Below are 27,532 nucleotides of genomic sequence, written 5' to 3'. Positions count from 1 at the left end.
AAATTGTCCCATGATTAGGCTAGGATTACACTGCAGGATTGCTAGGTGTGTGGCTCAAAGCGCCGATTCTGCACTGTCTCTCTATAAATAAATGAATAAATAAATACATACATACATACATAAATAAGCGGACAGGAGTGAGCTCGCTCTACATTGTCAATTCTGCACTTAGTAGTATTTCTTTTCAGTCAGCAAAAAATAAATAAAATTACTTAGTAAACTACAAAATTGGGAGAATGCAAAGCCCTTTGCATTTTGAGGACACAATGATGGAAGACCAAAATACAATTCCTTATGTAGGTAGAATTTATTCCGAGCACTTCCCAGAAAACTGTCAGTTTCAAAATTGCCAGGCAGGAATAAACCAATTAATGCTCTCTGTACATCCACATGGTTTTTTGAGGTACTGTATAACATGATCCATTAGAAATCTGGAAATCTGAAGTGATCCTGATAAAGTAGTGTCAACACAGTTAACTTTGCTCGGTCTCCCTGTGATCTGAACAATAGAACGGAGGAATTTAAATGCTTAGACTCCAAAGAGCTGTAATTGCTCTTATCAGCATGGGAGCTTCTCTGACAGAACCGACTGCAGTACAGTATCTACTACACTCCAGAATATATTGACTGCCAAGCTCAAATTTGCAGGGTGACCTTGACAAAGCAATAGCTTTGGAAACCTACTCAGACATTTGGGTAACAGAAAGCAAATACAGGCATTTTAGCTGCTGGCAAAAGGCACTCCCTTCTGGGTACCACTACGCCAAGCCAGTCTGGAACTTGAGTTGGTGGCAGTAAATGGGTCAGATTGTTGTACCATGTCTAATATACTGCCTCCTAGATTGTGTACTTTTACAAGCAGCAGAGATCAGTGCTTCACCAAATCAGAGTTGTATTTTAGGATCCCAATGCTCAAATCAGTGAAGCCTGGAACGTCAGAATAAATCAGTGGTTTTAGGAAGAGAATGTATGGAGGAACTTGTTGTCCAGTCCAGAAGAGTCAAGAAATGTTGTAGTTGTATCAATTGAATGTAAAGTGCTAAATCTTGGGAAATGATAACACTCTCCCTAAACCAGGAGTGGAGATAGGGAGTACCTGAATTTATAATTTAGGGTCCCATTTCAGTGCAATGTTGAGGAAGTGCTGCACTGTCACAGATAGTCTTCAGGGTAAGCTATTAAAAAGTGATTGTAGATAATTCCATGGCATTATTTTAAATAGCACACTCATTTACTTGTTTAAGTCAGTTTTTAATCCCCTTACCAACATGATAAAACTAAGATTATCTGGTTATAATCTTGTTGGTATTTGTGTGTCCTTGCAGTTCACAAAATGGCTACCACAATGCCACACAAATCTAAGGTGTTTAAACTTTCAAAATACTTAATTGGCTTGAAAACACTTTCAGATGTCCTGAGTTTGTGAACGGTTCTATATAAATTGCAAGCTTAAAAAATGCTGCATTTTAAAGGGTCCCAATATAGAATTAGCAGAAATGGCCATCTACCTTTTCCTATTAATTCTCTCCCCTGAGATAGAAGGTTGCAGGTTTGAGCTGCACTCTGGTATATAATCAAATGATCCTAGTTGACAATATACTGCAGTATGGAAGGGTAATGTACACCTTTGAAATGAGACCACGGGTGCTTTACAAGTGAATATACTAGATTCTGTATAAAGATTCAAAAGGCAGTAGATTGTCATGGTCAACAATCCAACCCTAACCACACAAAAAAACTGCAAATAGTTTCATTTGCAGTTAGTGGGACTTTGTTTTCCTGTTGAATAGTAGCTTCACTCAAAAAAAACTTGTGAAGTATTCTGAGACATTCCAAAGACCCAACGATATAAACACAGAATTACTCAGTTCCCACTGTCTCCTGTTCACACAACAAACAGACCACTGACAGGAGATACTATAAATGATTTATCTTTTTAAAAAGTTACCATAAAGTTGAAAATTCTTGTCTTTTCAGTTCTGAAGGTAACATTTAGAAAGCTTCAAAGCAAAGCAAAAATCTGCAAACGGAATGACTTAAAATGCTGGAAATAATCAGCAAGTCAAAGCCTCTCTCTTGATTCGCCAGACCTGTGGAAAGGTAATTGAGTTCTCTTACCAGAGATGCTGCCTAACCTGTTGAGTATTTTCAGCTTTTATTTTACATTTTAGAAAGTGTACTCCTCTTTCCCTGACAGAAATGAATCACAGGTGTCAAATGGCTGTGAGGAAACAAATGTTTCTCCTCAGCTGTACGCTCTTGCAGTCTTGTCACCGTCCTAGTAAAAATGTCTTTGTGACAAATACAACAAACTTAAATAACAAATTCCCTACTTTTGTGAGATGAGATATACCTTTCTTTGGATCCTTGTCACAAGTATATATGCCACAAGCACATCTTAGAAAAATTAAGCCAAATACGAAGAACATGTTAAAATGACTCCACAGTCTGTGTATATTGAGTCTCCCAGGCAATGAGCAAAATACAAATTCATATGCTCATGCAATGAATCTTTTAAATACTATGATGTGTTTTCATACTCTATATTGTTGATACTTTGGGCTGAAATTGCATAGGATTAAATATGTCAAGCGGCTTACAACTCAGTCCATGAGTTTGCTACCCAGAGGTTCCAAATGTGTGCAGTTTTGAGCCACACTCCAGGATCTTGCAGACTTTCTTTTGTGTCCCATTTGAACGCTGTGGTGGACTCTCTTTAATTCCTCTACCTGTACAGGTGGTATTAGTGAAGACCGCATGAAGCCCAGATTTCAGTGAATATTGACAGTGGCTAGGGAAGGACTGAGTTCAACAGTCTGTTCTGGGGAGGTTTGCTGCTCTCGATATTCAATATGTCCATTCCGGTGGTGACCATACTCAAACTTAATCCTCATTTCTCCAATCTTTGATCGAGGCAAAATATCTGGAATCCATTCAATGATAAAAGGAGTGGGTTCTTTCTGGTCAGGGGACATGTTCCCTGGATGAGAATGAAAATTCAACAATGAATTTCACAAAAGGCATCATGATTCAAGACTCAAGATCATTTCAGTCGTTCTTCAGCACATGAATGTAAAGAAGAATGAAACAGAAACACAGAAAACCTACAGCACAATACAGGCCCTTCGGCCCACAATTCTGTACTGAACATGTACTTACTTTAGAAATTACTTTGGGTTACCCATAGCCCTCTATTTTTCTAAGCTCCATGTACCTATCTAGGAGTCTCTAAAAAAACTCTAACGTACCCACCTCCACCACTGTCACCCGCAGCCCATTTCACGCACTCAACACTCTCTGTGTAAAAAAAAACTTACCCCCAACATCTCCTCTGTACCTACTTCCAAGCACCTTAAAGCTGTGCCCTCCTGTGTTAGCCATTTCAGCCATGGGAAAAAGCCTCTGACTATCCACATGATCAATGCCTCTCATCATCTTCCCGTTCCTAACCTCCACCCACTCAGACTCCATAGACAACCCCTCCATGACTTCTTCCCTCTCTGCAGCCGTGACACTATCTCTGATTAGCAGTGCCACGCCCCCACCTCTTTTGCCTCCCTCCCTGTCCTTTTTGAAACATCAAAAGCCTGTCCCTGAGCCATCCAAGCCTCTGTAACGGCCACAATATCATAGCTCCAAGTACTGATCCACGCTCTAAGGCTAAGCTCATCCGCTTTGTTCATAATACTCCTTGCATTAAAATAGACACATCTCAAACAATCTGAGAGCATCCCTTCTCTATCACCTGCCTATCCTCCCTCTCACACTGTCTACAAGCTTTCTCGATTTGTGAGCCAACCGCCCCTTCCTCTGTCTCTTCATTTTGGTTCCTACCCCCCAGCAATCGATTCTTACTCCGGATACAATGCATTAAAAAAACATAATAAGCAAAAAGAATTCAATAAAAAACAAAAAAAAAGAAACCACAATAAAAATAAATACAAAAATCAATTCTTTAAAACACAATGTAGAAGTAACTGTTGCTTTAAATTTCAATGATCTGCTCGCTGATATATGACTGAGTTTAGCCAAAACTTGTTTTATCCCAGGACATACATCGACAAAAAAGGCTTTAAATAATTCATGGTGTGCCCATCATACCCAGTGCTTATAATGTGACACCCTGCTCTAGTTAACCTCGGTTTCAGTTAACCAAGAAGGTAGAGGTAATCTCAATGCATTTCTGGGTATCAATTATCTGTCTGCAGAACTTGCTGAGAGACTCCAGCAAAGTCATTTTCCTTTGTCAAGATTGATGGAATTATTGATTTGGTACCTCAGGCATGCCCTCTGCCTCCCTGAAAAAATTTCACCCGCACTCTCCTTCTTACCAATGAGAATTCCTATACAGTAGATCCCTTACATCCAAAATGCTGGAGGAACTCAGTAGGTCAAGCAGCTTAGCCCTGATAGGACATAGCCCTGAAGGGTCTTGGCCCAAAACATTGACTGTTCATTCCTCTCTATAGATGCTGCCTGACCTGCTGAGTTCCTCCAGCATTCTGTGTGTGTTGCTCTGGATTTCCAGGATCTGCAGGATGTTTATCTTTAGCTCCCTTTTAACATTAACTGCCACTTTTACCCATCCTTTGCCTCTCTATTCCCTCTTTTATTTCACCATTTGATTTTCTGTAATCTTATTTGTGTAAATAACCAGCATCTGTCATATACAGAGAAAATTTACAAGAATGTTACCAGGTCTGGAGGACCTGAGTTATAAATAGGTTAGGACTTTATTCATTGAAACATAGAAGATTGAGAGGAGACTTGATGGTATACTAAACTGTGAGGGGTATAGATAGGGTGAATGCAGACTTTTTCCCACTCAGGTTGGGTGGACTACAACCAAAGATCATGGGTTAAGGGTGAAAGGTGAAATGTTTAAGGGTAACATGAAGGAAAACTTCTTCACTTAGAGGGTCAGGAGTGTGTGAAACATACTGCCAGCACAAGTGGTGTATGTGAGCTCAATTTCAACATTTAAGAGAAGTTTGGGTAGGTACATGGATGGTAGGGGTATGGAAGGCTATAGTCCTGGTGCAGGTCAATGGAAGTAGGCAGTTTAACTGGTTTTGACATGGACTAGGTGGGCTGAAGGGCCTGTTTCTGTTCTGTACTTTTCAATGACTCTCCTCCAATAAAAACCCAAAATGCTGAAAGGACTAAGCTTATCAAGCAGGATCTAAAAGTGAGAAAAAGTTCTAATGTTTTCATCAGAAAGTCATCAACCTGAAAGTTCAAATGCTGGTGGAACTCAGCCAGTCAGGCACCATCTATGGAAAGGAATAGAGTTGATGTTTCAGGCCAAGGTCCTTCATCAGGACCAAAAAAGATGCTTGAATTTTGAAATAAAGGCACAAATGCTGGCACCTGTGCAGAGCAGGGGAACCCTTCGGTTAATGATGGGCAACTGTGGCATAAAAAAAGTTGGAAACCTTTTGGTGCAGATAGCAAGTTAACTGAAAGTAACTTACTCTCTGTACTTTTGCTGATCTACCTGCTGAATATTGGCAGTAGTTTGTGCCTTTATTTCAGATTTCAAGCATCTTTTTGTGAGCGTTTAGAGCTACAATATGCAGATTTTCTTCTCAGTTCTCTCTCTACATTTTTGGTAATCTAGGGAGCACTGGCTTTAACCTCCCCAGCCTTCTCCTTGGTAGAAATGTACCTAAACTGCAGCTGAAATATTTCCACCTTAAAGATCATCCATTTGCAGTTTTTGCCTCCTATGCTTTGATTCTATGAAAGGTCCATACTTGAAATATCAGCTTTGTTTCACTTACCCCACAAGTTAAGGAACTCCAGCATGGAAGTAATTCAGAAAAGGTGTATCTTGGGTGGTTGATGTTTGGGTTGAGTTGTTCTCTGATCTTGACAATTTACTTGCAAATGTTTTGTCACCATACAACAATGTCTCCTTGTAAGGTGACGAAACGTTTGCAAGTAAATTACCAAGCTCAGAGAACAATTCAACCCAACCTATCTCTGGATTTTCAGTTTTTATTATTCTCTCCATTTTAACCAGGCCACATCTTATCCCAATGAAATTGGCCTTCCTTTCTTGGACTGCTAAATGTTTTTGAATAGCCGTAGGTCCTCCCAAGGTTATGACAGGATTCCTGTTCCTGAGATAACCATATAACAATCACAGCACGGAAACAGGCCATTCCGGCCCTCCTAGTCCGTGCCGAACTCTTAATCTCACCTAGTCCCACCTACCCGCACTCAGCCCATAACCCTCCACTCCTTTCCTATCCATATACCTATCCAATTTTACCTTAAATGACACAACTGATCTGGCCTCTACTACTTCTACAGGAAGCTCATTCCACACAGCTATCACTCTCTGAGTAAAGAAATACCCCCTCGTGTTTCCCTTAAACTTTTGCCCCCTAACTCTCAAATCATGTCCTCTCGTTTGAATCTCCCCTACTCTCAATGGAAACAGCCTATTCACGTCAACTCTATCTATCCCTCTCAACATTTTAAATACCTCGATCAAATCCCCCCTCAACCTTCTACGCTCCAATGAATAGAGACCTAACTTGTTCAACCTTTCTCTGTAACTTAAGTGCTGAAACCCTGGTAACATCCTAGTAAATCGTCTCTGCACTCTCTCTAATTTATTGATATCTTTCCTATAATTCGGTGACCAGAACTGTACACAATATTCCAAATTTGGCCTTACCAATGCCTTGTACAATTTTAACATTACATCCCAACTTCTGTACTCAATGCTCTGATTTATAAAGGCCAGCGTTCCAAAAGCCTTCTTCACCACCCTATCTACATGAGACTCCACCTTCAGGGAACTATGCACTGTTATTCCTAGATCTCTCTGTTCCACTGCATTCCTCAATGCCCTACCATTTACCCTGTATGTTCTATTTGGATTATTCCTGCCAAAATGTAGAACCTCACACTTCTCAGCATTAAACTCCATCTGCCAACGTTCAGCCCATTCTTCTAACCGGCATAAATCTCCCTGCAAGCTTTGAAAACCCACCTCATTATCCACAACACCTCCTACCTTAGTATCATCAGCATACTTACTAATCCAATTTACCACCCCATCATCCAGATCATTTATGTATATTACAAACAACATTGGGCCCAAAACAGATCCCTGAGGCACCCCGCTAGTCACCGGCCTCCATCCCGATAAACAATTATCCACCACTACTCTCTGGCATCTCCCATCTAGCCACTGTTGAATCCATTTTATTACTCCAGCACTAATACCTAACGACTGAACCTTCTTAACTAACCTTCCATGTGGAACTTTGTCAAAGGCCTTGCTAAAGTCCATATAGACTACATCCACTGCCTTACCCTCGTCAACATTCCTCGTAACTACTTCAAAAAATTCAATAAGGTTTGTCAAACATGACCTTCCACGCACAAATCCATGCTGGCTACTCCTAATCAGATCCTGTCTATCCAGATAATTATAAATACTATCTCTAAGAATACTTTCCATTAATTTACCCACCACTGATGTCAAACTGACAGGTCTATAATTGCCAGGCTTACTTCTAGAACCCTTTTTAAACAATGGAACCACATGAGCAATACGCCAATCCTCCGGCACAATCCCTGTTTCTAATGACATCTGAAAGATCTCCGTCAGAGCTCCTGCTATCTCTACACAAACTTCCCTCAAGGTCCTGGGGAATATCCGGTCAGGACCCGGAGATTTATCCACTTTTAAATTTCTTAAAAGCGCCAGTACTTCCACCTCTTTAATTGTCATAGGTTCCATAACTTCCTTACTTGTTTCCCACACCTTACACCATTTGATATCCTTCTCCTTAGTGAATACCGAAGAGAAGAAATCGTTCAAAATCTCTCCCATCTCCCTCGGCTCCACACATAGCTGACCACCCTGATTCTCTAAGGGACCAATTTTATCCCTCACTATCCTCTTGCTTTTAATATAACTGTAGAAGCCTTTCGGATTTACTTCCACCTTATTTGCCAAACCAAACTCGTAACTTCTTTTAGCTTTTCTAATCTCTTTCTTAAGTTTCCTTTTACATTCTTTATATTCCTCGAGCAATTCCTTTACTCCATGCTGCCTATATCTATTGTAGACATCCCTCTTTTTTCGAACCAAGTTTCTAATATCCCTTGAAAACCATGGCGCTTTCAAACCTTTAATCTTTCCTTTCAACCGAACAGGAACATAAAGATTCTGTACCCTCATAATTTCACCCTTAAATGACCTCCATTTCTCTATTACATCCTTCCCATAAAACAACTTGACCCATTCCACTCTCTCTAAATCCCTGCGCATCTCCTCAAAGTTAGCCTTTCTCCAATCAAAAATCTCAACTCTAGGTCCAGTCCTGTCCTTCTCCATAATTATATTGAAGCTAATGCTATTGTGATCACTGGACCCGAAGTGCTCCCCAACACATACATCTGTCAGCTGACCTATCGCATTCCCTAACAGGAGATCCAACACTGCCCCATCTCTAGTCGGTACTTCTATGTATTGTTGCAAAAAGCTATCCTGCACACATTTCACAAACTCTAAACCATCCAGCCCTTTTACAGAATGAGCTTCCCAATCTATGTGTGGAAAATTAAAATCTCCCACAATCACCACCTTGTGTTTACTACAAATATCTGCTATCTCCTTACACATTTGCTCTTCCAACTCACGCTCCCCATTAGGTGGCCTATAATACACTCCTATCAGTGTTACTACACCTTTCCCATTCCTCAATTCCACCCAAATAGCCTCCCTAGAGGAGCTCTGTAATCTATCCTTCCAAAGCACCGCCATAAGATTTTCTCGGACAAGCAATGCAACACCTCCTCCTCTGGCCCCTCCTACTCTATCACACCTGAAGCAACTAAATCCAGGAATATTTAGTTGCCAATCACACCCTTCCTGCAACCATGTTTCACTAATAGCTACAACATCATAATTCCATGTATCAATCCACACTTTAAGCTCATCCACCTTTCTTACAATGCTCCTAGCATTAAAATAGATACATTTAAGATACTCTCCACCTCCTCCTCTCTTTTCATCCCTAGCAATGCATTCAAATTTATTATCCTTTTCTTTCTTCTCCCCTACAACTTCGGGCTGAGCGCATCCCTCCTCCATCACCTGCCTGTCCTCCCTCACACACGGTCTACTTACTTGCTCTACTGGTGAACTAACCTCCTCTCCCATAGTTTCCTCAAATTGATTTCCGCCCCCCCATCTTACTAGTTTAAAGTCTGCCCCGTAGCCCTAGCAAACCTCCCCGCTAGGATATTGGTCCCCCCAGGATTCAAGTGTAACCCGTCCTTCTTGAACAGGTCACGCCTGCCCCAGAAGAGGTCCCAATGATCCAGAAACTTGAATCCCTGCCCCCTGCTCCAATCCCTCAACCACGCATTCATCCTCCACCTAATTCCATTCCTACTCTCACTGTCGCGTGGTACAGGCAGTAATCCCGAGATTACTACCTTTGCGGTCCTTCTTCTTAACTGCCTTCCTAACTCCCTATACTCTCGTTTCAGGACCTCTTCCCCTTTCCTACCTATGTCATTGGTACCTACATGTACCACGACCTCTGGCTCCTCACCCTCCCACTTCAGGATATCTTGGACGCGATCAGAAACGTCCCGGACCCTGGCACCAGGGAGGCAAACTACCATCCGGGACTCCCGATCACCTCCACAGAACCGCCTGTCTGAACCCCTGACTATCGAGTCCCCTATTACTATGGTCCTCTTTCTTCTATCCCTACCCTTCTGAGCTACAGGGCCGTCCTCTGTGCCGTTCATATTGAATGTTAGAGGTGAGGCTGTGAACTGTAGCAGAAGATGCCTGCAGAGGTGGGTTGTCCCATAGGAATAAACAGCCTGGAGACACATTTTAAATCCTGTATGGCCATTCTTAATAATAACACTGCTATTAACAAAGTTCCTCCATGAGGACTACAACTTTATTGTAGGGTTTGGAGGCTTGCCTGCCTCAATTTCCCAGAGAGCTATGTTGGCTGGTGTCAGCACCTTGTGCATTGGCTCTTGGCAGGGTCTTCCATGTCAAACAGGTCAAAGGGTAGAGACCAGACTAAGAGTGGTCCACCAGTCCTCCAGGTTTGGGGGTTCAGCTCAGGGCTAACAACGCTGTCTAGTCAAAAGAAAATTGTTATGTAAAGAGCAATGAAGAATCCTTCTATTCTGAGTGTGCTGGTATGGACAGACAGAGATAGAGAACCTTCATTGCTGCCCTAAATATCAGCGGCGTAATGGGAATAAGTAAGTAGTAATAACAAAGTTAACCTGAGCCTATCTCAGGCTAATAATGCTGTTCTTTTAGATAAGGTTTAAATGCTATTGATTTTTTTCTACAAAGCACATTGCTGTTGGGCCAGACAGCATGTCTCTAGATAGGGTTCACAAAATGGACATTAATACATTAACTAGAACGTTTTTTCTTTTGGGTTTAATGTGGCAAGATTCCAGTTTGTGCCAAGAACAATCATCTATAGCCCCACAACTATCCAAATGTTCAATCATATGTATGGACTGTACAGAAGTCGGGTGTTCACAGGCTGGGGAGGATTTGTATTCTGAAGCCTGTCATATTATGATTAAAATTCCCCACAAACCTGCTTCACTCGGCTTGGGTTATTTCCAAGATTCATTTCAACTTCCTCATGAGAAATATATTAATGAACATTGACTTGAAGTCTTCCACCCCCTTATTGAAATCCCAGTCTATATTTGGATAGTTGAATTCCCCCCATCACATCTCTGAAGTTTCCTCACAAATTCACTCTTAGATCATCACTTTCTCAGCTAAATTCAAAAATGACCCTCACCATCGAGTCAGAAAGTAGTGGTTTCAGACCCTTGACCACTTGTCCAGAAACTTGACCACTAAGCTTTAGCTTGAAGCTACAGTGCAATTCTGAAAGAGATCCTCCAGTAGACTTAACCTTTATATAAAACTAGACCTTACTTATAAGCCAAAATAGGCTTGTGGGATCTTTTAAATTCACCTGAGGGAGAAGATAGGGATACACTGTCTCCTCCCTCACAGGAACATAAAAGATCGCACAACTATCACAGTAATACCCAAGAATCCTGGCAAATATTTATCCATTAATCAATATTACAAATAAATTCTTTGGTCATCACTTATTTCTATTAGAGGGACAAAATGAAAGGCTTAACATTTCATTAATGATGTTAATGTTCAGGCTCTGGGCCTGAACTCGCTGGAGTTTAGAAGATTGAGGGATCTCACTGAAACCTATTGAATATTGAAAGGCACAGCCTCAGAATACAAGGATGTCCCTTTAGAACACAGGTGAGGAAAAACTTCTTTAGCCAGAAGGTGGTGAATCTGTGGATTTCTTTGCCACAGGTGACTGTGGAGGCCAAGCCATCAAGTATACTTAAAGCAGAGGTTGCTAAGTTCTTGATTAATAAGAGTGCCAAAGGTTACAAGGAGAAGGCAGGTTAATGAGGTTGAGAGGGATAATAAATCAGCTGTAATGGAATGGCAGAGCAACCTCAATGGGCCAAATAGACGAAGTCTACTCCTATGTCTTATCGTCTAAAATTCTGGAGGAACTCAGCAGTTCAGGAAGCATCTATGGAGAGGGATGAATGATCAACATTTTGAGGCTGAGACCTGAACTCCTCTAGCATTTTGTATGTGTTACTCTGGATTTCCAGCATCTGCAGATCTGTTGAGTTTCTACTGGAGGGATTCTCCTTTGTGTCAGTTATGTTGCAGTTTTGCATCGTTTACTGGGGTGTATGCAATATTTCATATAAAACCCGGACTAAGAACTCTGTAAATCATGCAGTACATTGTTAAAAGTAGGACCTTTAATAGTGTTGATGTACAGAGGGATCTTCATATCTAAGTCCATAGCTTCTTGAAAGTGGCTGCACAAGTTGATACGGTAGTAATGACTGCTTATGGAATGATTGCCTTTATTTATCACAGCATTGAGTTCAAGAACCAAGAAGTTATGTTGCAGCTTTATTAAACTCTGGTTAGCCATATCAGGCCTATCGCATTCAGTTCTGGTCACTGCATTGCAAGGATGTGGAGGCTTCAGAGAGGGTGCAGAAGAGATTTACCAGGATGCTGCCTGGTGCTACAAGAAGAGATTGGACAAACTTGTGTTGTTTCCTCTGGAGTGGTGGAGGCTGAGGGTGGAACCTCATACAAGTTTAGAGGATTATGAGAGGCACATGTAGGTAGGTAGCCCAGAGACACAATGTCTAATACCAGAGGCCATGCATTTAAGGTGAGAGGCCTAAGTTTAATTGAAATGTGTGGGGCAAATTCTTTTTTTAAATACACAGATTGGAGGGTGTGTGTAATGCACTGCTGGGGTGGTAGTGAAGGCAAATACAACAGAGGCTCTTAATGTTTGAACTTTGAAATTTGAGACAGGTACACAAATATGCAGGAAATGGATTTGTGCTGGTAGGATGGACTAGTTTAATTGGATTTAATTCCTAGTTTAATTAGTTCAGCACAACACTGCAGACCGAAGGGCTGGTTCCTCTGTTGTACTCTTCCAAATTCTATTTTGCTTTTTAATAAAGTTCAATGTAGGATTGATAGGAAAAAGTAGTTGATATATGCCAATGAATTCTCCAAAGATATCTGACAAAATACCAAATATTGACTCATAGTTCCTGAACTGGCTTTAATTTTGTCTAAGGAACAGTTACAGTATTAACACTTACCCTTGGATATTAAAATTAAAGGCACCCAAACATCAGTCACTTAACTGGCTACACTCACCTACTCTCAGGAAGGTCTTGAGTTCCAGTGGCCGAATTGTTGGCTGCTTTTCCACTCGACTGTAAGCTTCAGCAATGTTTTCCACCTGAACCTTTGGGCACTTGAACAACTCATAGGTGCCATCACGGTTTTCAATAAAACTCCGGGTAACTTCCAGTGGCATCTGTGAGATGGAACAGGTGATGTGGTTTAGATTGGAAGTGTTTATTCCTATCCCAAGAGCCATTTTCTGTCATACAGAGACATTTTTGACTACTAATATTGCATCCATCTCAGACATTCCATCTCCCTACCTCCGTGAGTAAATGACTTCCCTTATTTATTATTTTCCTTATTCTGTATGGTAATGCTCTTTGCACTTCATTCGCAATGATCAGCTTCCCACCATCAAATTATCTAAATACATGTCTTCTCTTTCTTCCTCATAGGTGCTTAATATTAATGACTTAAACAGACTTGTTCTGATGAAGTCCTCAACCTGAAACATTAACACTGTCTGTCTCTCCACTGCCCCTCCTGAGTAAATCCTGTGTTTTCTATTTATTGTTACAGTCAGCCCTCCTTATCCGCGGATTCAACCAACCGCGGATCGGGAAAACCCGTAAGTTCTCTCTCCAGCACTTGTTGTTTGAGCATGTACAAACTATTTTTTCTTGTCATTATTCCCTAAACAATACAGTATAACAACTATTTACATAGCATTTACATTGTATTAGGTATTATAAGTAATCTAGAAATTACTTTGAAATACAGGCAGTTCCGGGTTATAAATAAGTTCTGTTCCTGAGTCTGTCTTTAAGTCGGATTTGAAGTCCAAACAGGTACATCTGGTATTATTTAGCGACAGTTAGTCAAACGTTTTTCTTAGTATATAGTACATATTTTACCTTTCTATGCATATAAAACACTTAATTAAACCACTGCATTGCTTAGTAATAATTGTAGCTTTCATTGGGGCAGGGCCTTTCACATGCTCCATTAAAATTGTTCCCATCGTTGACCGATTGTAGCCTAACGCTTTTCCAGTGACCGGTGGCGTTTCACCTCTTTCTGATCGCTTTATTACTTTCACTTTATTTTCAATCGTGATCATGATTATTTTCGTGAACAGAAACACTGTGGATTCAGAGCTGCACCACCAGGTCCTAATGCCCACCGCAATGAGACAGGTTAAGTAAAGTCCGGGGTTCCGCAGGGTCCTAAAGACCACTGCACTGAGCCAGGTTAAATAAGAGACTTGAGCATCCGCGTTGTTTGGTATTCGCCGGGGGGAGGGGGTGTCTCGGAACCAATCCCCCACGGATAAGGAGGGCCAACTGTACTTGCAATACTGTGTCATAAGGCCATAAGACATAGAAACAATTTAGGTCATTTGGCCCTTTGAGTCTGCTCCATCATGGCTGATTTATTATCTCTCTCAACCTCATTCTCCTGCCTTCTCCCCATAATCTTTGACACCCTTACTAATCAAAAACCTATCAACCTCTACTTTAAATATACTTAATGACTTGGCCCCCACAGCAATCTGTCACAATGAATTCCACAGATTCACCACCCTTTGGCTAAAGAAATTTCTCCTTATCTCTGTTCTAAATGGACATCCCTCTATTCTGAGACTGTCCCCTCTGATCTTAGACTCCCCACTATAGAAACATCCTTTCCACATGGGCCTTTCAATGTTTAATAGGTTTCAATGAGATGCCCCCCCCCCCCCACCCATTCTTCTAAATTCCAGCAAGTACAGGCCTACAGCCATCTAATCACTCCTCATACATTAATCCTTTCATTCCCAGGATCATCCTCGTGACTCTCCTCTCCAATACCAGCACATCCTTTCTTAGATAAGTGACCCAAAGCTGTTCACAGTACTCCAAGTGCAGACTTGACCAATGCTCTATAAAGCCTCAGCATAACATCTTTGCTTTTTACACTCCAGTCCTGTCAAAATGAAATGAAAGCTCCCAGACCCATTTTGTTAATTGGCAAGGCAATGATTCAGATCTACTGAGATATCATTCTCTGAAAGGAGCACTGACTACTAAGGAAAACAAGCTTAACTCATCACACATGATTTAACCTGGACCCACAAGCACCTCCTCATTAGTCAAGAAGGCATAGCAGCATCTACACCTTCTAAGGAGTTTGAAGTGTGCAAGGCTCCCTACCTACGTTCTAACAACTTTCTACAGGAGCACCATCAAGAGTTTCTTGTCTGGCTAGAGAAGCCACAAGGCATCAGACTGCAAGACCGCGAAGACGTTAGTAAAAACCGTCGAGAGGATCACCAGGAACTCCCTCCCTCTTATTTGTAAGATTTACCTTAAGTATTGCACAAGCCCCATTTCCAGAAAAGTTGGGATATTTTCCAAAATGCAATAAAAACAAACTTGTTGTGGTAATATTTTGTTATATATCGTGTGTGCACCCTGGTCTGGAGGAATGGTGTTTTGTTTGGCTGTATACTGTAAGATAACAATAAACCTGAATGTGAAGCAATTAAGCTACATAGTATGTACCTTCGTATTTCCTCAGAAAGTGAAAAAGTAAAGGACCAACGTTTTCTCCCAAAATCAAGGCTTGTCTTTGGTCAAAGGGACTACTGTTATAAAATGCAGATTTAAACCATCTTGCTTTCAATTCCCACCATCAACCTTTTAGAACCCCACCCCCCTTGAAAACACTAATATCTACCTCAGGGGTATCAAATATCTGTTTGATCTGAAGAATATTTGTGATCTGCCAGGTGTACTTGGAGAACGTTCCCAGGGGTAATGCATCCTTCCGAACAAATCCTGCAGTTAAATTAATGAGATAAAAAGGAGAGCCAGTTAATTTCTGCTGCTTTTGCCTGACCCAACAATCCAACCTCACCTCATGACAAGTCAGATTTAAAACCAGCAAATTCAATAAGCAAAGCCTTTTGGGGGTACCTCACAAGCCTACCCTCTCCATAACAAGCAGAGGTTATTACTGGGATGTACTGGGTATTACCTCATTGGTACAAGTTATGGTGATGATTACATGGGCCATGCCACTAGAGATATAATAGCAACTTGTGAAGAACACATGAAACAAATGGCCTCTTAATTCTGCAGGTAGCTGGCCATTAACGTTATTGTTCCCAACCACAGATACTGCCTGACCTGCTGTGTTTCCAGTACTTTCTATATTTAGTTTCACTGTATCCTTAAACTTAATTTCATCAGAATTTTATCAAACTTTGACCCATCTGGTTTATTATCCACACTATAAACTTATTTCACAATGGTTTTGTGTTCCAGGTACATCCATAGAACACAGTACAGGCCCTTTGGCCCTTGATGTTGTGCCAACCCTTTAACCCAGGGGTTCCCAATCTGGTGTCCACAGACTCCTTGGTTAATGGTAAGGCTTCATGGCATAAAAAAAGTTTGAGAACCTGCACCTACTCTAAGATCAATCTATCCCTGCCCTTTTACATACCCACCATTTTTCTACCATCCATATTTGAAATTTAATTTCTATACTTAATTCTATTGAACATCAGGTTTCCAGCCCTGCTCCTGTCAGAGCTCCGAGTGTCAGTATTGACTAACAATCACTTTTAACCATGACAAAAGTAATCTGTTCTTTACACATTGACAAATGTGCACCCTTTGACAGAGTCGACTAAATCTGATTCATCACCGCAAACATATTCCAATACCTTTTGGCTATCATCTGGGAAACACTGTTCTCACTTGCTTCCATGTTTATCCATGAAATTGAAGCCAGAGAATGGTTTCCTTTCCACATCTGCAGCCACTCCCCTCCCTACTAGTCTACCTACAATTCCTCACCTACATTCTGTCCCTCATATAAAAACACACCAGTTTCCTCATGTATACTCTCATGTAACCTCACCACCATTTCAAAATTGTTGTCTTAGACCCTGTTCTTCATCTTAATGTAACATTTTATCATATCAAGATAACTTACATGATGTTGCCGTTTTTCTCTCAGGCTAGCTGCATTGAATTACATTCGATTGAAAATTCTCTGAATGAGCTCCTCATCAAGCTTCTCTATTCTGCCCATCTACAGATGTATCATGGAGAACATTCTAACTGACTGCATCACCGTCTGTAATGAGAGGGAGCACTGCATAGTATTGAAATAAGCTGCAGAAAGTTGTAAACTTAGTCAGTGCCATCATAGGGAACTAGCATCCAGGACATCTTCAAAGAGCAATGTTTCAAAAAGGCAACATCCATCATTAAGAATCCCCATCACCCAGAACATGCCCTTTTCTCATTGCTACCATCAGGGAGGAGGTACAGAAGTCTGGACACACACTCAGTGATTCAGAAATAGCTTCTTCCTCTATGCCATCTGATTTCTGAATAGACATTGAACCCATGAACACTACATCATTACTTTTTTTCTCTTTTTGCACTACCTATCTAATTTAACTTTGTTTATATACTGTATACATACACATACTTCTTACTGGAATTTAGTTTTTTTATGTATTGCATTGTGCTGCTGCTACTGCATAACAACAAATTTCATATCATATGCTGGTGATATTAAACCTGACTCTGATATGACATTCCTGTTCCAGATGTGAATCAAAATTCCTATACAAGTCTCATCATACCTTTCAGACAAGTTCCCACAATTGTTTTCTTTTATACTCTAATCTGTTAGGGTAAGTTAATGGCTTCATGCCTTTATCATTTTCTAAATCCACCGTGACTGCTGAACAGCCACATTTTCTGAACTTATATTATCTCTCCTTATTGCACCGAGACCACCATTAATTAACAGGGCCACTGCTCTGTTCTCCCTAGCTTTTCTTCATAAACCAATCTCTCAGTGTTCAGTTTCCACTCTATTATTCCTACCGGCACGTCTCTAATGGTTATTAGATCAAAGTTAATTATTTTTATTTTCATCCCCAGTTCATCAGTTTTCTTTCAAAGATAGCGATCAAATCAAAAGCATTTAGTTTTGTCCTTTACTTTCTAGTGTTATTTGCTCTCAGAAACCTAACCCTCTATCCTTTGCTGTGCCAGACTACTTATCCATTTCCATATTAACACCTCCTCCAGCATTCTCTGTTTTTATTTCAAGGTTTCAGCATTTTCAGTTTTTTTGGGGGTTTCTAGTAATTCACCGTTCAAAGTAAATTTTATTATCAAAATAACTTAATGTCATCATATACAACCCTGAGACTCATTTTCTTGTGGGCATACTCAATAAATCTATAGAATAATAACCATGACAGAATCAATGAAAGACCACCCAACTAGGGCGTTCAGAGTGCAGAAAACATCAAACTGTGCAAATACAAAAAGAAGAAATAATATTATAATAAAATAATATTAGAATAAATTATTTTATTATAATATAATAAAATTATATAGTTCAGTGTCTTATTCGATAATGTTTTTGTACAGTGCTTCGGGAAATTTTACAAAGTTAAAGGCACCATATATGTATACAGACTGGTGTTGGAATACATTCATAAGTTGATAGTATTGATAAATGCCAAATTTTCTTTTTTCTAGATGAAGCATCTTTCTATTCTAATTTTCTACATAAAATAAAATCACATCTAAATCTAATTGTAACTTAAGCATACTTCCACAGTCAATATGCAAAACCCGGGGTTTCTTCTAGGATTGAAAATAATTATTAGATAGGTATTTCCAAATCTTATTGTATAGTTGTAGAGAGTGGTGCTGATGCAGCTTTGAAGAAAATCAAGGGCAGGTTCCCTACGTGCATGTAGTTTCCAGTGTTTTAGTTTACTTTATCAGTATAAATTCTACTGTAATTTTTAAGCTCCGTGCAGAAAGGAATGGTTTTTCAATACTGCCTATCCATCACTATTTCAAGATACAGAACAACTGCCACTTCACTTTACTCCCAGTGTGGCTTACCTCTACAGCCTACTAGAATTTAATGGAAATGCTCTATATCCCGCATCAAATATTTCCCATTTCCATGGATGGGATTCTTTGTTTGAAATAAAAATAACAGGAACCATATTCTGCAAGGAACTATATTGAATTTATTGTATTTATTGCAAAGAAACAGGTTATTCAGTGCAAAACATCTATTTTCCGTTTCACCTGAGCTCACTCAAACATTACTTCTTTGAAATCTTTTAGAATGGTCTTCCAGTTTTTCTCACATATACATGTGATACATGAAAAATAAATATTGAGAGTCAGGAACAAATAATCTGAAACTCTCCAGGTTTTCTTTTCTCCCCCTCTACTAACTCGTTACGGGGGGTGGGATTATCAGAGTTTTCTGACCTTGTGTAACCTACGGCATTTTCAAATCCTGCTTGACCTACTCCTGAGTACTTCTTCCCCACACAAGACACATTTGTCCAGGGGTATGGTGCAACCCATTGCCTGCATGGTTGAGCAGTTCATGTTACCTGTGGTAGAGTTGGGAAGGCGTTTCTTTTTACTGCCCATGGAAATCCTCTGCTGCAGAGCATCAAAGAAAGCCTGAGGCACATGGAACACCAGTGGCTCGGGTTTGCCTGTATTAACAACAGTCTGCATTTAAATTAACCCTTAACAACAAGATCTACAGCTTTCAACTCTTGCAGCATATCAAACAACAACGTGTATTTATTGTTACCTTTAATGGACAATATTTTTGCAAGGTTACACAGGAATGTAATGAGACAAGAAAATATCTTTAGACACCAAACCACAAGAGGGCACATTAGAAAGTGAAAGATTAGCTTTATTTGTCACATGTACATCAAATTATACAATGAAATGCGTCATTTGTGTGAACTCAAATCAGCACAGATTATGCTGGGGGCAGCCCACAAGTGTCACCATGCTTCCAGCGGCAACATAGCATGCCCACACTCAATAACCCTAACCCTATGTTGCCTTTGGAATGTGGAAGGAAACCAGAACACCCAGAGGAAATCCATGCAGTCACAGGGACAACATACAAATTCCTTGCAGACTGTGGCAGGAATTGAAGCCTGATCTTACAACTGACACTGAAATAGCATTACACTACTTCGTTATCCTTAGAACAACTGACCAGTAGTTTGGTCAAAGAGGAAGAGACTTTAGAGAGATTTTGTAGAGTAAATGGTAATTATTGCTGTAAACAAACAAGAAGAAAAAAAAATCAGAGATTAAATATATTATATCAGTTTGTAAGGGCTCTCTGGAGTAGTCTTTTAAAACACATCCATTGACAACTGCAGCTGGAGCTGTCGATGGGTATATGTGAAACCCAACACGCACAGATTTATGTACAGCTTGGAAAGATGGTGTTACCATAGAGGTTCAGTAAACCATATCAGATTATTATTTATTAACACTAGAGAGGTCACTATCAAAATACAAGTGGCTGCTGTTGGTAGGATGTTTGCTGAAGATAACATTCACCAAGTGTCTTGATACCTTTATTGCAAATATAATAAACTTTATGTCCTCTGTTTCAGTACATTCAATGTGCTATTAATATTTATTATGGGAACATGAACAAAGTTTTTCTTCCTGAGCTACAGATCACAGTAACCAAACATTCTGCCTCCTCAATAAATCCCATGATCAACATTCTATATGTAAAGGTTGAGTCGCAAATGTAGTGTTAGCATTCATTTCAAGAGGACTAGAATTTAAAAACAAGGACGTAATGCTGAGGCTTTAATGCACTGGCCAGACTATACTTGTAGAATTGTGAGCAGTTGTGGGCCCCATATCTAAGAAAGGATTTGCTGGCATTGGAGAAGGTCCAGAGGAGGTTCACGAGAATGATCCTGGGAATGAAAGGGTTAATGTACGAGGTCTGCTTAATGGCTCTGTACCTGTACTTGCTGGAGTTTAGAAGAATGAGGGAGAAATGTCATCGAAACCTATCAAATATTGAAAGGCCTAGATAGAGTGGATGTGGAAAGGATTGTTCTAATGGGGGGGTGGGGGGATCTAAGACCAGAGATTAGAGCCTCAGAATACAAAGATGTCCCTTTAGTACAGAGATGAGGAGGTATTTCTTTAGCCAGAGGGTGGTGAATCTGTGGAATTTACTGTGTATATTTGGAGCAGAAGTTGCTAAGTTCTTGATCAGTAAGGACATCAAAAGGTACAGACAGAAGGCAGGAGAGCAGAACTGAAAGGGATAATAAATCATCCATGATCAAAAGGTGGAGCAGACTCAATGGACCGAATGGCCTAATTCTACTCCTATGGGGTATGGTCTTATGGTTTAAATTATATTGTTGCAAAGACAAATTAAGACATAAAACCATTAACAACTTGATTGATTATTATCACAAAATGTTACAATCAAAGATCCTTTAAAACACCTATAAACTTTGTAAAAGCATGTTGCTCACCATCGAACTGGTAATGCATAGTCTGGTTGATCCGTTCAGTGATGCTAGCCAGCCATTCTTGAAATGATAGGTTCACTTGTGATTCATCAATGGGCTGGGTTGCCACTGAAACATGCAAAGAAAACATCAGTCTGTAGTCCATGAGGTGCTTCTCCAAACAAAAAAACTTACGTGGTGGACAGCTGATACCTTTTTTCTAGGTATGAGCCATCATCACTGTGGAATTCTTTTATAGTCCCGTAAGGCAAACTATAATCAACACTAATCAAAGTTCAAAGTAAATTTATTATCAAAGTACGTATATGTCCCCATATACTTCCCTGAGATTCATTTTCTTGCAAGCATTCAAAGAAATACAATAGAATCGATGAAAAACTACACACGACTGACAAACACCAATGTGTAATAGAAAACAAAACATGCAAATACAAATAAAAATAATAATAGCAATAAATAACTGAGAACATGTTGTAAAGTTCTTGAAAGTTAGTCTATAGGTTGTGGAATCAGTTCAGATTTGAGGTGAGAAATGTTGGATAGTGAGAAATTCTCAACAAAGCTGGCCTAGGAACCTGCCCTGTACTAGCACAATGTCTTGGCATTCCACCACACCATTCTTTAGAATACTGAAAAGAAAACTTTATCCAATATCACTGCAAACACTGAAAACCACAGCCAATGATTACTATTGTGAAGGTTTTTCTCAATGTAGAATTCCACAAATGCTTTATTGCCCTTTATCAAACACCATTAATTTATATCCACCTTTTTGGTAGTAGGAATAAATTCCCAATGATAATTTTAAGCACAAGAACGCTTCCAATTTTAAGTATGTGGCTTGGGAATGATCCCAACAATAAAGGAGTTAACATATCAGGAGTGTTTGATAGCTGTGGGTCAGTATTCAATGGAGTTTAGAAGAATGAGGGGGGAATCTCATTGAAACCTATGGCAAGGCCTGGATGGAGTGGAGGTTGAGAGGATATTTCCACTAGTGAGGCAAGCTTGGAATGGAGGGTAGAGCCTCAGAATAGAAGGACGTACCTTTGGAACACAGTGGAGTAATCTAAACTGACAAAGAATTCTTAAATGTTCTACTTGCCCCAGCATAAGCAATTTCACCTTGTTGACAGTGACAATGTCTAGGCAATAATGTAAAGAGATATAACGTTCAGTGAGTTTACCCATTACATCGTCCTTTTTCCTCTTCTTTGCTTTTGAAATGGCATTGGCTCCAGCCTGAGCTGTGTAGTCCTGGGGATAAACTGCCAGCAGTCGCCGCTCAGAATTTGGCTGAAGCCCTAATTTTTAAAAAAGTCAGAACTAATGTTAAGTCAGCATCTCAAAATTCACATTCATGAATCCAAGTGAATTAAGAGGGAACTTCTTTATCCACAGAAATATGAATGAAAGTGAAACCTCAATCACAAAGAGTGTTTAAAGCAACCAGCATAGTTAAAGAAGCGGCTAGATTGCCAGCTTGTTCTCCTTCCCCTTTCCCCACCTTCTTACTCTAGATCCTCCCTCCTCCTCTTCTAGTCTTGATAAAGGGCTTCAGCCCAAAATACTAACTGTTATTTCTCTCCATAGATGCTGCCTGAGGTGCTGAGTCTCTCCAGTATTTTGTGTGTGTTGCGTTAGGTATGGGTGGTGGTGTGGTGATACGCCTCTACTAAAGGAGGTGTGAGGCGCTGCTTCGCCCTGCCAGCCAACACCCTAAGGCAAGGTGTTACACCTGCTTAGCACCCCCCACCCCAATCAGGGTTACTTGAAGCCATGGGAGCAGGTGGTGTATGGTCACGTGAGCAAATGCTGTGTAGCTGGGGCCACCCGTCTTGTAAAGACACTGCCCAGAAGGTAGCAATGGCAAACCAATTCTGTAGAAAAATTTGCCAATAACAGTCAAGGTCATGGAAAGACCATGATCGCCACATCATACGGCATGGCACATAATGAGATGATGATGTGTTAGATAAGTGCAAGATAAGAAAGGAATATACGTTTATGAAAATGGTGTTACATGAAGGGAGGAAGACTGAGTGGAACTTTAAGACACTAGGTTGGTGTAATGCATTACAGCACCAGCAGTCACCGACTTGGGTTCAATTCCTGCTGCTGCCTGTAAGGAGGTTGTACATTCTCCCTGTGACCACATGAATTTCCTACGGGTGCTCTGGCTTCCAAAGACATACCGTATGGGTTAGGTTAGTAAGTTGTGGGCATGCTGTGTTGGCACCGGAAACATGACGACACATGCAGGCTGCCCCCATCGCAAATGAGAGCGACAGCCCATGTCAAAGTGCTGGGTTATGAACTGTAGTTTTTGATGGACCTAGATCTTTGGGGGCTTTGCTATTGCTTGCCCGTTGGTGGTGCATGCTGCTGCCTGTGCATGGGAGGGGGAGGGGGTTTTGGGGTTCTAACATTTTTCTGTCATTCTTTGGGGTGTTCTGTTTCATGGATGTCTGTGAAGAGTAAGAATTTCAAGCTATATATTGTGTATATTCTCTGATATTAAATGGAACCATTGAACCATATGACAAATAAAGCTAATCTCTTTAATCTTTATATTGAAGCACTATTTGGAAATACATTATTAATGAAGTTTAATTTACACTTACAGAATTTCTGTACCTACCTACAGAATCAAAGTTGATGAAATATGAGAATTCTTGCCCTAACTTCTCATCACTAGCAAATGCACAGACACAAGCATAGAAGTGGATGCAATGTTTGGGTGTCTCCTCTTTGCTGGTGCTTGATTTGCTGGCTTTGAATGCCTGGCATGAGCAGTGGAACTTGTGCTCCATAACGCCTCTAGTCCTAGTTTTCTCATGGAAGGAGACATGCAGAAACCCTAAGCTGTGCTTCGGGCTAGCTTTGCACTTCACCACCATGATGGTTTTGGTGATCCGTTGCACCAGGGGCCCACTCGATTCCGTTGCCAAGGTCCAGATGGCCTGCTTCGTTTCAGTGGTCACTTGAAGAGAGTTCAGCACAGAGCTCTTCAGAGTATGTGGAGTGGCCTCCATGTGACACTCAACAGCAAGCTTAATGTGCTGACACTGATTCTCAGCACCTCCTTGAGAAGACACTTTGAAACAAGTGGGGACCAAACACCGGCCCGTAATGTGGGTGATAATGGTCCCATCCACCGTCTGTATTGCCTCAGTCGTGCCCAGTTCCACAAAGCCTCTATAGTCAGGTCCTCGATCCCGAAGCCTCACAGAGTACACCTGTGAAGAAGATCCGGTCACAATTCGAACTGCGTCCACGCTGGGTTGTTGCTTTCGAGCTCCGTCCCTGAAGACAGCACCACAGCTTTTATTCTTACAGCTCAGCCCTCGAGTGCCGTTGAACGTGCCACACTTCGGACACTTCTTAATGCCCCGTAGTGTGGGTTTGCCCAAGTCAGCTAGAAAAGCTGGAGTTTTCATCCTGTCTGGCTGTGGCTCCATTTCTTATATGTGTATAAGCCTACAAGAGAGTAGATGGATTAAACTCAGCAATGAAAACAAAGTAGTGCCTTAGGGTATGATTATACTGAAACACAGAGATAAATTGGAAAATGTGCCTCCATCAATAACAATCACCAGGAAGAGGTAGCAACCAGGTTCCAGGACAAGTCAGTAATGCAGTTTATAAGAAACATAGAAGATGGAACAGTACAGCACCATACAATGTTGTGCCAACCATTTAACCAACTGCAAGATCATTCTAATCTTTCCCTCCCACATAGCTCTCCTATTTTTTCTTACATCCACATGCCTTTAAGAGTCTCTGAAATGTCCCAAATATATCTGCATCTCCCTCCACCCCAGACAATGTGTTCTACGTACTTACCACACTCTGTGTAAAAAAAAAAATCAACTACCTCTGACATCCCCCTCATACTCCAATCACCTTAAAATTATGCCCTCTCATCACACAAAATGCTGGAGAAACTCAGCAGGCCAGGCAGCATCTACGGAAGTAGGTACAGTCGACATTTCGGGCCAAAACCCTCAGTCCTGCCAAAGTTGACTCCAGCATTTTATGTGTACTACTTGGATTTCCAGCATCTTGTTTTTTCTTGTTTATGCCCTCTCATATTAGCCATTTTCACCCTGGGAAAAAGGCACTGGCTGTGCACACCATCGATGCATTTTGTCATCTTATAAACCTGTATGCTTCTCATCCTCCTTCACTCCAAAGAGAAAAGCCCTACCTTGCTCAACTGTTTTTCATATATTATGCTATTAAGGAAATATCATACCAGATTTCTGAATGGTTCATGATCATGTCATTATTCTTTTTTTTTGCAATATTTATTTATTTTTAAATTTTATCTTTCTGTCTGTAGCTCTGGTCTTTTGCAAACTGCACTATGCACTGCCACTGATATCTTCCATTATCTTAATTATTTCAAGTCTTACAAATCTCACTGGAGAGCATTTCAACTGGTTGTATCATCATCTGGTATGGAGGTGCCACTGTACAGAATCAGAAAAAGCTGCAGAAAATTGTAACTCAGCACCTCCATCATGGGCACTAGCTTCCGCACCATCTTCAAAAGAGATGCCTCAAGAAGGTGGGATAAGACCACAAAACGGAATTAGGTCTTTTGGCCCATCGAGTCCGCTCCGCCATTCAATCATGGCCGATCTTTTTATCCCCTTTTCAACCCCACTCCCCGGCCTTCTCCCCGTAACCTTTGATGCCATGTCCAATCAAGAACCTATCAAGTTCTGCCTTAAATACACCCAATGACCTGGCCTCCAGAGCTGCCTGTGGTAACAAATTCCACAAATTCACCACCCTCTGGCTAAAGAAATTTCTACGCACCTCTGTTTTAAATGCACGCTCCTCAATACTGAGGCTGGGCCCTCTTGTCCTAGACTCCTCCACCATGGGAAATATCCTTTCCACAAACCCAGAACCATCAAATGTTCCTCAAATGATTACCCTTTCATTCCTGGAATCATCCTTGTGAACCACCTCTGGACTCTCTCCAAAGACAGCATGTCTTTCCTTAGATGAGGAGCCCAAAACTGTTCACAATACTCAAGGTGAGGCCTCACCAGTGCCTTATAAAGCCTCAGCATCACATCTTGTATTCTAGACCTCTTGAAATGAATGCTAACATTGCATTTGCCTTCCTCACCACTGAGTCAACCTGCAAATTAACTTTTAGAGTGTGCCACACAAGGAATTCCAATTTCCTTCGCATCTCACATTTTTTGGATTTTCTCCCCATTTAAATCTACATATTTAATTCTACTACCAAAGTGTATGAACATGTATTTTCCAACATTATATTTCATTTGCTACTTTCTTGCCCATTCTCCTAATCTGTCTTCTGTAGTCCTTCCTCAACATTACCTGCCCCTCCACCAATCTTCATCTCATCTGCAAATTTGGCAACAAAGTCATCTATTCCATCATTGATACAAAGCATAAAAAGTAGCTGCCCCAACATCCATCAGTAAGGACCCTCACCATCCAGGACATGAACTCTTTCCATTGCTGCCATCAGGGAAGTAGTAGTACAGGAGACTGAAGGCGCACACTCAATGTTTTAAGTACACCTTTTTCCCCTCCGCCATCAGAATTTTGAACTGACAACTCTGACTGAAAGAACAAAATTTTAACGGAAACAGCAATGAAGAATCCTTATTCATCTGAGTGTGATGGTATTCCTGGGTCTCCATCTGGGACTTGTGTGACTGACTGAGAGGAAGCGACTGACGTGATGAAGGAAGCCCTGAACCTCGCCAGAGATGGAGGACCGTCATTGCTGTCCTAAACGCCAGCGGCATAACAGGCATTATCACATGAACACTACCTCACCTTTTACTTTCTTTTTGCATTACTAATTTTTTCTATTTCTTATTGTAATGTATAGTAATTTTTATGTCTTGCACTGTACTGCTGCTGCAAAACAACAAATTTCACAAATACGTCAGTGATGAGAAATGTGATAGGTCCTAAATTCTAGAGTACCCACCCACACTAAGCCTCAGACCTGTGTTTTACCAGTGGCCAATTACCGCCCTCCTTGTACTGTCTAGTATACACGGCCCAATGCATAGGATGCAGAGGGATATAAACTCAGCCAGCCCCATCATTGGCACTAGTCTCCCGACCATCCAAGACATTTTCAAAGGGGATGCCTCAAAAAGGCAGCATCCATCATTAAGGATCCTCATCACCCAGGCCATGCCATCTTCTCATTGCTACCATCAGAGAGAATCTGAAGAACACACTCATACATTTTAGGGACAGCTTCTTCCCCTCTGCCATCAGGTTTCTGAACGGTCCATGAACACTGCTTCACTATTTTGCACTTTTTTTGTATTTATTATTACAACATAGTATTTTTATGTCTTACACTATACTGCTGCACAAAACAACAAATT

At 40.8% G+C, this 27,532-nt stretch overlaps 1 protein-coding gene across 2 annotated transcripts in view; it reads right to left on the bottom strand.

The window, feature by feature from the left end:
* Positions 1-288: 288 nt before the first annotated feature.
* The window catches only part of c1h2orf42 (chromosome 1 C2orf42 homolog), a 33,721-nt gene continuing 6,477 nt past the window's right edge, over positions 289-27,532 (bottom strand). For both annotated transcript variants that reach the window (XM_073061367.1, XM_073061359.1), the window contains exons 2-8: positions 23,773-24,611; positions 22,319-22,435; positions 21,135-21,239; positions 19,200-19,307; positions 15,476-15,576; positions 12,785-12,947; positions 289-2,980 (exon numbers count right to left, since the gene is read on the bottom strand). In XM_073061367.1, coding sequence (XP_072917468.1) covers positions 2,772-2,980; positions 12,785-12,947; positions 15,476-15,576; positions 19,200-19,307; positions 21,135-21,239; positions 22,319-22,435; positions 23,773-24,592 — 1,623 coding nt within the window. In that variant the 5' untranslated portion in view covers positions 24,593-24,611 and the 3' untranslated portion in view covers positions 289-2,771. The remainder of the gene's footprint in view (positions 2,981-12,784; positions 12,948-15,475; positions 15,577-19,199; positions 19,308-21,134; positions 21,240-22,318; positions 22,436-23,772; positions 24,612-27,532) is intronic.

The sequence above is a fragment of the Hemitrygon akajei genome, chromosome 1 (genome assembly GCF_048418815.1).
Source record: "Hemitrygon akajei chromosome 1, sHemAka1.3, whole genome shotgun sequence".
Classification (NCBI taxonomy): domain Eukaryota; kingdom Metazoa; phylum Chordata; class Chondrichthyes; order Myliobatiformes; family Dasyatidae; genus Hemitrygon; species Hemitrygon akajei.
This window is presented reverse-complemented; position numbering and strand designations above follow the sequence as displayed.